Genomic DNA, 11,908 nt, shown 5'->3' on the forward strand with positions numbered 1-11,908 from the left:
ATAATTTCCTTCTGATATTGTATGCAAAAATATAACCCATTTAATCAAATAAAACTGAATTTGTTATTAAATACATTTTTTAAAAAAAAACAGTAAACTGGGCAAAATAGTGTTTTTTTTTCAAGTGGGTTTTTCTGAAAAAACCTGGATGGGTAAAACCAGGTTACCAACTTTGGTGCCAACCCTGTGACCCACATATTTGCACTGCAATATTTTTCTTTGATCAGTCTGTGTAAATATACTGTACTATACATGATAAAATACTGGTTTTGGTGTCATTTTAAGCTGAATAGTTGTACTTTATCACAGCATGTTCAAAAAAGGAAAACAAACAAAACAGAACGTCAAAATCTATCTATCTATTGCCAGATGCCTCAATCCTGTTTGGGGTGGCCAAAAGTCAAAATGATGAGCTGAAATTAGGTGAAAACCTAAAGTACAGTAATAAAGATATATAAATCTGGTTTGAATCATGCAAAACTATGATAAATTACCTTTACAATGATGCATAGTTTATGGCTGTTTATGCATGCTATTGTGAGGAAAAGCAAAAGAAAAAAGATGCACAATTTTGTATGATTCTTGGCCACATACAGTCATCCTTTAACATCCACATTTTTAGCATACACGGTTTTAAATATCCGCGGGTAGATAATAACATAAACGGTTTTAAATATCTGCAGGCGGATACCGGTACAGTACGGTACCTGGGCTGGATTTACTAAAGCATTTTATCTCACTGAACTCTGATGACACTGTTCACTGCAAATGTAACATTATCCCAGGCACAGTTCCTGGCTGTTTTAGTGATGGCATTATCCAGTGAATCAAATACAGTAATCCCCGTACTATTCAGACACCCACTTTCTGGACACCCCACTTACCAGACATTTTGGTCATGGGATTCAATAATCCCAAAATTGCCCCCAAATTGCAAAACATTAAAAAAAAAATCCGAATTTTCCCCCCTGTAATTTGAACTCGGTGTGCACGGCGTGGACCAGCTGTGTTTTGGTGTGTAGTTCTGCCGCCATCCGCTACAACGCCCCTGCATCCTCCCCACTTATCGCACGTCTCTTGTTGTGAGTGCACGCTCGTCATCATGGCCAGCCATGTGCCCACTTTTGTGGTGGTGCCCTACCTCCTGCACCTCTCCTGCCTCTTGTTAGTGTGTGTGATGATGGCCCCGCCGGCTGAGAAGGGGAAAAGAGTGGTTTTGACTCCGGAGAAGAAGAGGGAGATACTGGACAAGGTGGACACGGGATGGTCAACCTCACACATCCTCTGTGAATTTAACCTGGCCTGATCTACTCTGTTTGATATCAAGAGATCCCGCGACAAACTCATGCAGTACACGGCTGACTTCTCGTCGAAGAACAAACGCAATGTGGTGAGGAAGATGGTGTTTACTCCCCGGTATACTGAAGTCCACCGCTCCACATTGATTTGGTATCGACAGCAATGTGCTGCTGGTGTGTTGGTGCGTGGCACAGTGCTGAAGGCTGCTGCTGAGAAGTTCGCAAGGCTTCACGGCGCCCGAGACTTCAAGGCATCCGAGGGTTGGTTCTTCCATTGAAGTTACGACATGGCCTTACCAACCGTAAGTCTCATGGCAAAGCTTTGGAAGCCAACGAGGATGGAATTGAGGAGTTTCGGCACAAGGTGAAGGGCTTGATTGACAGGGAGGGCCTCACTCTTGGTCAAGTCTACAACACTGACAAAACTGGTTTATTCTATCGCTCTTTCCCAACGAACACTCTAGCAGAGAAGACGGAGAAGCGTGTACCTGGCCGCAAGCTCTCCAAGCAAAGGATATCTGCTTTGTGTCGTGCCAATGCTAACGGCATGCACCGGCTTAAGCCCGTTATTGTTGGCCGTGCAAAGCTGCCTCAGTGTCTTCGTCGGGTGATGGATGTCCTTCCTGTCATTTGGTACCATTCTTTGAAGGCATGGTTCACTGCCCAGATCTTCAAAGACTGGTTCCACCGACATTTCATCAAGGAGGTCATCAATTACCAGATGAAGACACTGAGAATCCCACGCAACCAGGTAAAGGCCTTTCTTCTCCTCGATAATGCACCTGCCCACCAGTGCGACAGGGAGTTGGTGGCTGAAAATGGGTGCATTAAGTGCATGTTTATGTCACCTAATATGACTGCTCTCGTCCAATAAGTGGACCAAGGAGTGATCATGGCAACAAAAGGCTGTTTTGTCAGAAGTTCCTGGATGAGGTGATGGTTGTTCTCCAGGACGAGGACGAGTGCAGGGAGGGACGGGACTCGCGAGGCCAGCGGACTTTGGAAAACCTTCACCGCTACAACATCAAGTCTGCAAATCTACAACTGGGCCAGTGCATGGAAGTCCCTGTCAAGACTCTAGAAAATGGTTGGTCTCGTCTGCTTCTCAGAACATATCATCAGTCAAACCTTGCCCCGGTGTTCTTTTGGCCCCTTGCACTGGTACCCTAAGTGCACCAGTGAAGGGTGTTTCCAGGACTGATGTGTGCACGGCTATTTAGCGTCACCCGTTGGATGGCTGCCACAGACACTGCCCCTCACTGACACTATGTTTATTATCATATCAGCACGATTTCCTAGGTTTTGACGTGGATGACTTCCATGCACATCTATGTGCGCACGGCGACGATGTTGATGTGGACAAAGTGTGTGAGTGGTTGGATGACGACGAGGGCGATCCTAGGTATCAGATATGTCTGATATCGAGATCGCATCTTTAGTTGCAGGTGTCAGTACCCACCTTGAAGATTCCAACGAGGACGGCAACGATGATGTGGACTCCTCTCAGCGTGACACTACTCCAGCCAACCCCAAGCTGAGCGCACTCCGCAAACACATAGAGTTCGTTCTCGACTACCTGGAACACGCGGACTGCGACAGGGAGATGGGGCCCTTGGGACTTGTGGAGGAAGTGCACGCTTTCAGGCAGTGCATCATTAATCACCAAAATCGTCGTTCCTTGCATCAATCAACCATTGACAGCTTTTTCAGACCTGTGACCCCTGCTGTGCCCAGCCCTGGCTCCACACCATTGCCTCCCCAAGATAGGCCCTCATCCTCCGAGCCACAGCCCAGCACATCAGTCACGGTGGACGTGAGTTTGCGCCTCTCTTCAGGGTCGTCTGCAGTGGGTAGTCCATCACCGCAACTCAGCAAAGCACCCCTAGGCCACCTGCATCAGCTACTCTCAGACTCTGACAGTGAATAAACAGCAAGAACTCGCCACTAGACCACACGGGAATTTACAGTGTTGTGCAGTAAAAAAAAAAATGCGTAGTGTTAAGAAATTAGAATTCTGCCTGCAAAGACTTATGTGCAGAGTGCAACACTGATTTTATTGATGTTCAATGGAGCGCAAATTAAACTAGAGTGTGTAGTGTTAAGAAACTGGATTTATGAGTGCAAAGACTTAAATGTAGAGTGCAACACTAATTTCATTAAGGTGCAATGGAGCGCAAGTAAGACTAGAGTGCACAGTGTTAAGAAAATGGAATTCTGAGTGCAAATGACTAAGTTCAGTGCAAGACTTCATGTACAGTGTACTGCAGGTGCTTCAGGTACTCCTTTTTACTGTCAGAGTCTGAGAGGAGGCGAGTTATTCATCGAGACGGCCAGGGCCTTGTTGTAAGTACCCAGAATGTTTCATTGTACTGTACAGTATTTTCCATACTTAGCTCTAAAACCTCATTTCACTCTTTTATGTCCCTTCTTTCTATGCATGTGCAGTAGGGAGGTGTTTTTCTGAGTTAGGCTAGGGTAGGGTCCATAAGTACCAGTCCAGGAGCCAGGGACTTGTTGTAAGTACCCAGAAAGTTTAATATTGTATAAACTCACCTCTTAAACCTCATTCTCTGTTTTTTTTGCATTTATTTCAGTCTATTATGTCCCTTACTGGTGTGAATTGGGTCTTCAATAGGTGCTATACATGTCCTGTAGGGAGTTGTATAGGTGTTTTTCTGAGTCAGGGTAGGTTAGGGTCCATAAGTACAGGTCTAGGAGGCTGGGGCCCACTTGCCGGACGGGACCACTTTCCTGACACGCTTTTGGCTCTATTGCATCGGATAGTAGAGGGATTACTGTATAACACTCTTCCTTTTGGCCACTCATTTATTAATGCCATTAATTCATAAGGGGAAAAGTTAGGACAGGCTGGGAGTATTTCTTTTCTTCAATGTACCCTCAATGAGCTGGTCTAAACCGCTTTGCTGCCCTCCCTGCCCCCACTCTCTCTTTCTCTCTTGTACCCCTCGATGAGCTGGTCTAAACTGGTTTGCTGCCCTTCCCCCCCCCCTCTCTCTCTTAGGTAATATGAAGCAATATGCACCCAAATCGCACTGAAATCATACGAGAGTGGCTGAAAGTGTTATTTTAAACAATCCTCGTAAATTGCGTGTTCATAAAGCACGGATTCGTAAATCAAGGCTAAGTGGCTGTCAGACTGCCGGCAACCTTAAATCACTGTTCAATCATGAAAATCGCGGACCTAGGCAACCAAGTGGGTCTTTTCCAAGGAGAACCGTAACCCGCAGCATTCAAACTGAAAACTGAGACCCAACATCCAATCACAGCATGTCCCTGGTGGCAAGTGTGCATACTAATGCCGCAATGCTGTTGTTGTTCTTGTCCCACCAGTCCGCACACTACAGACTGTCGCCGTGGAGCACGAGAGCTACCTGCCTTTTTTGTGCAACTTCCCCCCGCCTCCTATCTGCCATGGCCCCTCCCGATCCCCCCATGAAAAGCTCTAAGCAGTTTGGCATCAAGAAGCTGCCACCATTGTCATACAGTCAACGTTTGGAGCTCATTCATCAAGTTGAGAAGGGAGAGAAGTTTTCAAAGCTGGCGAAAGAGTTTGGGAAGAACGAGTTCTTCCCAACACCACCCCACTCCATTCACTTAAGCAATTTCGTCATAGGATTAAGGTGAGATCCCTTAACATTGTTTATTTCTATTTAATACATGCACTGCATATTCCTAAATTTGTATGTTTGTGTTTGATGGTGCCCAGATAGGTGTACAGTAGGTAGGGTGCTGTGGGGGCAGGTTGGCCGAAGTCCAGACCCAAATTAATTTTTCACATAAGAGTTATTATTCATATATCACGGAATATGTAAATCATGGCAGTGGTTCAGACCCAAATTGCCGCGATTTATGAGGGCTGACTGTATTATATTGTGCATTACTGTGGTAAAATACAAGTGATTTAGTGATAGTTTTGCGATAATCAGAGAAGTCATGATGCTAAGTGCATTAGCTAGCGAACATTTTTGCAGTTGCAAACTGTGCAGCAATGCTAGGAAAAGACTCATGACATTATACCAAAAAGATTAATAAAAGTGGTGATTAAAGTCATTCATGAAGTCTGATACAGTTTGTAACGACTTTCTTCACATCGTTACTGTTTCGCCAAACTCTAACGTAAATACTGGAATATCGTAACAAAATCATAGGAGACATGCTAAAAGTGTTTTAATTTCATTACTGCAAATACTATCTATCTATCTATCTATCTATAGCCCGAAGCCCTAATCCCGCAAAGGGTGGCCGCAGACAAAACGCCTCCAAGTCACTCTGTCACCCACCATTTGACTCCCCTCCCCCCAACTCACCCCCCCCTCCCTCATATACCTCTCAACTCCATCCCTCCACCTCATCCTCGGTCTACCCCTCCCTCTCCCTCCCTCCACCTTACCTACATACACCCTCTTAGTCAGTCTTTCATTCTCCATTCTCTCCACATGTCCAAACCACCTCAGTGTATTTCTCCTAATCTTTTCAACCACATCCACATCTACCCCACAACGTTCCTTCACTTCTTCATTCATCAACCTGTCCCTCCACGTTACTCCACATGCTCCTCTCAGGTAACTCATTTCCACTGCTCTCACTCTTGACTTGTTCCCCTCTTGCAATGTCCACGCCTCGCTTCCATACGTCAGGGTAGGGATCACAATACCATCATGCAGTGACTTCTTAACTTCCATACTCACCTCCCTATTTCTCATCACTGCTTTCAATGTACCAACAACCTTTCTTCCCTGCTGTACCCTTTCACGTACTTCATCCCCCAAAGTTCCATCCTTACTCATCACACTACCCAAGTACTTGAATGCACTCACATTCTCCATATCCTCACCATCCAACCTCACTGCACACTCTGTGACTTCATTCCTCTCAAACACCATAACTTTACTTTTGTTTACATTAACTTTCAGCTTCCTCCTCCTAAACACTGTCCCAAATTCATTCACCAAACCTTGCAACTCCCATTCATCTTCACTCAGCAATACTGTATCATCAGCAAACAGCAACACCGGAAGCTTCCAAATCTCACCCTCATTCATTAAGGCCACCCCCACATCCACTGCCCTACCTTGTACCTCCTTTACAACCCCATCCATATATATATTAAACAGCCATGGAGACATTACACACCCCTGTTTCAGTCCCACATTGAGATCAAAGAACTCACTCAGCTCACCATCCACTCGCACCGTAGCCCTAGCTCCCTCATACATACTCTTCACAGCACTCAACAATTTCCCCTCCACTCCATATATTCTTAATACCTTCCACATACCTTGCCTATCTATTCTGTCATAAGCTTTCTCCAAGTCCATGAAGGCAGCATACACTTTCCTTCCCTTCTCTAGATACTTCTCCACTAAGCATCTTAGAACAAATATCTGATCTACACACCCTTTTCCCTTCCTAAATCCCCATTGTTCTTCTCCAACTAGCTCCTCTGTCATATACCTAACCCTATCAATGAGTATTCTACCATATATTTTACCAGTCACACTAAGAAGGCAAATACCCCTATGGTTACCACATACTTCTCTCTCCCCTTTTCCTTTGTACAGAGGAACAATTATACCTGATTTCCAGCCCTGTGGAACCCTTCCCTCTTCCCAAGCCAATCTACACAACTTCCATATCCACTCCACAACAATCTCACCCCCATACCTAAGCATTTCACCACACACTCCATCAATTCCTGGGGCCTTTCCCAGCTTAATCTTCTTCATCGCTTCCACTACTTCCGACCTACTGATCTCTTCCTCCCTCCTCTCATCTCTTCTTCTCCCAGCCATTCCCCAACCACTTATACTCACACTGCTCTCACTCTCTACATTCAACAAATCCTCAAAGTGCTCCTTCCATCTCCTCAATTTCTCTCTCTTCTCCACCAACAATCTATTATTCCTATCTTTCACTCCCCTACTATTTCCCCTTTCACACTGCCTTACTTTCTTTACCTCCTTCCAAAACAATTTCTTACTCTCCCTCCATTTCACACTCAGATTCCTCCCAAACTCTTCATCCACTTTCTTCTTACTCTCCTTCACCAGTCTCTTAACCTCCCTTCTCCTGCTCACATATACCTCTCTCTTCTCTCTCTCATCTTCTCCCCTACCTCTACTCGCCAACCATTCACCATATGCCTTCTTCTTTTGTTCCACAGCTCGTTTCACCTCATCATTCCACCATGCTGTCCCTTGCACACCCTTGCATCTCCTCCTCACTCCACAAACCGCCTCACACGCTGCGCTTATCTCTTCCGTGAATATCTTACATACTTCTTCCACCCCTTCCATCTGCTCTAGCTCATACCTTCCCAATCTTTCTTCCACTATGCTCTTATACTCTGTCCTTTTCTCACTATCTTGCAATTTCTCCACTCTTCTCACAGGAGCTGCTTCCTCCTGTTTTCCCCTTCGCCTCCTCAACCACTTCCTTTGCAGCTCTACCTTGGCCATCACTAAGTGATGGTCCGAGGCTCCATTCCCCCACCCTCTCCACACCCTTGCATCCAACACTTGTCTTCTCATTCGCTCATCCACACACACGTAGTCTATCATTGCCTTTCGTTCAACAAGTTCACCATCCATCCTCCTCATTGCTCTCCATGTATACCGGTGGATCATCTTATGACGAAAGTAGGTGTTGGCTATTGCCAACCCCTTACCAGCACAGATGTCCACCAAAGCACTACCATTCCCATCTACTTCAGCTGGCACACCCCACTGACCAACCACTCCATCCACTCGTACATTCCCAACTTTGCCATTCATGTCTCCAATCAACAACACTCTCTCGCTCCTCTCAAACTTGTCCATACATGCTTCTACTCTCGCCCAAAACTCATCTTTCACTCTTGCCACTCGATCCTCTGTTGGAGCATACACACATACAATCGCCCATGCTTGTATACCTACTTTCATCCTCACCCATACAATCCTTGCACCCACTGTTCCATACTCTCTTATATTCTCCTTCCACTTCTTGCTTATCATCAGACATACTCCCTCTCTTGCCCTCTCATTCTCACTGACTCCTGCACATATACCTACACCGTATTCCCATTCTCTCATCCTTTCACCTTTCCATTTAGTTTCAGTCAATCCACATATATCCACTTTTGCATCCTCAAGCACCTGGACAATCTCTCTCTCTTTCACTTCATCATTCACTCCTCTCACATTCCACGTTGCTACCCTCAGAATGTCCTTTGTCCGTTCCTTAGTCGTCAACGTATGGTCCGTCCGGGTCCGAGGCGCTTTATTTGCTTTTTTAGTTAGTTCTTTTTACGGGGTGGGGCACTAACCCACCACCAACCCTTTTAGTCGCCTCGTACGACAAGCAGGGATACTGGGGGAGTATTCTTGAAGCCCCCCTACCCCCAGGGGCAAATACTGTGATGAGGTAATATGGCTGTAACCCTATTTTGTATGGAAAAAATCTTGTGGTCTGGTGGAAATTTCCACCTACCTGAGCTATTTCTTATGTCAGACAGTCAAAATACACCTTGTATTCTCTCAAATCATTCTCCGTGCTTGGAGTGCCTACAGACATGCAGTTTGTTGCAAACGATAGTAGAAAGATCAACATGTGTCTGACAAAAATTTTAGTTTTCAAGATTAACTATGTGGGTTAAAACACGAGTTGAAAACATACAATTTTTTTCCTATTTCTCTGCAATGAGCCCAGTCAGTATGTTGTCGTCACAGCCACTGCAGCCAAAGGGTTAAGGGGGGTCCAGGGGTGTTTCTAAGGGGGGTAGCAGATATCCGCAGATTTTTAACATACGCAGGTGTTTCTGTTACCTAACCCCCATGGATGTTAAGGGAGCACTGAATTCACTTAGTGATCTTTTTCTTTGATCTGTCTTCTGTAAATATACTTTTCATGATAGAATACTGGTTTTAGTGCCATTTTAAAGCTGAATAGTTATACTTTATCAATCTCTATCTACAGCCCGACGCCCTAATCCGGCAAAGAGTGGCCGCAGACAAAACGCCTCCAAGTCACCCACCATTTGACTACCCTCCCCCCAACTCACCCCCCCTCCCTAATATACCTCTCAACTCCATCCCTCCACCTCATCCTCGGTCTGCCCCTCCTTCCCTCCACCTCACCTACATACACCCTCTTAGTCAGTCTTTCATTCTCCATTCTCTCCACATGTCCAAACCACCTCAGTGTATTTCTCCTAATCTTCTCAACCACATCCACATCCACCCCACAACGTTCCTTCACTTCTTCATTCATCAACCTGTCCCTACATGTCACTCCACATGCTCCTCTCAAGTAACTCATTTCTACTGCTCTCACTCTTGACTTGTTCCCCTCTTGCAGGGTCCACGCCTCGCTTCCATACATCAGGTTAGGGATCACAATACTATCATGCAGTGACTTCTTAACTCCCATACTTACCTCCATCTTCCTCATCACTGCTTTCAGTGAACCAACAACCTTTCTTCCCTGCTGTACCCTTTCACGCACTTCATCCCCCAAAGTTCTATCCGTACTCATCACACTACCCAAGTACTTGAATGCACTCACATTCCCTATATCCTCACCATCCAACCTCATTGTACATTCTGTGACTTCATTCCTCTCAAACACCATAACTTTTCTTTTATTTACATTAACTTTCAGCTTCCTCCTCCTACACTATCTATCTCTATCTATAGCCCGGCGCCCTAATCCCGCAAAGGGTGGCAGCAGACAAAACGCCTCCAAGTCGCTCTGTCACCCACCATTTGACTACCCTCCCCCCAACTCACCCCCCCCTTCATATACCTCTCAACTCCATCCCTCCACACGTATATATAACTTAGCGTGAATTGTTTATATTTATCATAAATGGAAACTAAAATATCATGGATGGCATATGATGGCAACCCAACATTTCAGTGGTCCTATATTATTTAATTTCTGCTACATTTAGTGCAAGTTAGGTTCTTAATATAGCTTGTTCAGACTGTAAATTACGCCAAGTGAGTATCTTGACTCATTCAGTCTCTATGTGGGCAGAAACTTAATGTTGAGTAAATACTGGGACTCAACATTTTGCTCACTCCCTTCACCCATGCACACCACAAGACCCGTGTTGCCACGGTTTGAGAAGGCCGTGGTGTTGCCCCCCTCAGGTCCTCCAAAGCACTTACAGTACCTTACTTTATCTAACCTAACCAGACCACAGCTAGTCTAAATTGTAGGCCTATTATTTTAAGCATTGGTCCTCGTGCATTTGCTTTGAAAACAAATCTTGTGAAAAAACTTGAACACTGGACTGTCTTGTGCGCATGGGTGAAGGGGGTGAGCAAAATGTTAAGTCCCAGCATTTACTCAACATTAAATTTCTGCCCACATAGAGACTGAATGAGTCAAGATACCCACTAGGCGTAATTTACAGTCTGAACAAACTATGTATCAAGAACCTAACTTGCACTATATATAGCAGAAATTAAATCATATGGGACCACTGAAATGGTGGGTTACCATCACATGCCATCAATGATATTTTAATTTCTGTTTATGATAAATATAAACAATTCACGCTACAATATATATCATTCATTCATTCATTGCCAGACGCCATGTATCCCAAACAGGGTGGCCAAGGGCTTAGAGTTATTGTTTTACAAGGAGGGGCACTAATCCTCCACCAACCCCACTTGACACGTAGGGAGAACATTATGCCAACAGCATCTGGTGTTCCCAGGCGGTCACCCATCCAAGTACTAACCAGATATACTTGTTCTATTTGCATTATTTATATTACGGTATATGACATTACCATAATTCACAGTTTCACACAAGTGTAGATATTTAACAAAAAAAAAATGCTTTTTAAACAGCGCGGGGAATGTGTTTGTCCCTATGGTGGTGACATCTACCTGAATAACAGCTTTGAAAGCACCCCATTGCGATACTGGGAAATGGCCATCAAACTGATCTTTACTTTCAGCTGTACACAGACTTACAAGACAAGAAGTTGATGCAAAAGTGGGCAACTGCCGCCAGAATTATTACCTTCAAGTTATTCTTCTTCAGAAACTGGAGAACAGCTACAAGAGTTTGCCTGTCGACAGATGCAGCAGCCTGGTCTGCCATGGCGTCAGGAGATGGATCCGAGTGCTGGTGGTGATGAGTGACAGTGGGCAGGACAGTGGCCAGGTTCTGTGTCGCTACCGTCTGCATCCCAGTCCCTCCCACACCCACCGTGTTTACTACGTTCACCATGGTATGATCAGCGTTGTTCATCACTGCTGGGTGTGTGGCGATCTGCTGACCTGTCTGTAGGTCTACGCTGGCCAACCCATTAATGATGGTTGGGTTGGCTGGCGTCAAACTAGCGTACGTAGGCCCACTGGCGTCTGACATGTTTACAATCAAAGCCTCAGCACCAGTGTTGCCACATTCTAAGATGGGAATAAACGTACCGGATCTTCAAAATTGTCGTTTTTTTTTTTTTTTTAATCATATTATTTTATAGTGCTTAAAATCTGAATGTATTTTTAAATTGTCGCCAATACCTTGGTGTATTTCCTGAAAACTTACCCATTATAATTACCTTCATCAAAACCGTAATTGTGTCAGGT

The 11,908-nt window shown here is 45.0% G+C and overlaps 1 protein-coding gene across 1 annotated transcript in view; it reads right to left on the reverse strand.

Annotated features, from left to right (window-relative positions):
* Taf5 (TATA-box binding protein associated factor 5) overlaps positions 1–11,690 on the reverse strand; it is a 255,487-nt gene extending 243,797 nt beyond the window's left edge. The window contains exon 1 of the mRNA XM_080278918.1: positions 11,340–11,690. Coding sequence (XP_080135044.1) covers positions 11,340–11,690 — 351 coding nt within the window. The remainder of the gene's footprint in view (positions 1–11,339) is intronic.
* Positions 11,691–11,908: the final 218 nt, after the last annotated feature.

This window comes from Coenobita brevimanus, chromosome 75, assembly GCF_032717465.1.
Source record: "Coenobita brevimanus isolate Jiangsu-jjx chromosome 75, ASM3271746v2, whole genome shotgun sequence".
Lineage (NCBI taxonomy): Eukaryota > Metazoa > Arthropoda > Malacostraca > Decapoda > Coenobitidae > Coenobita > Coenobita brevimanus.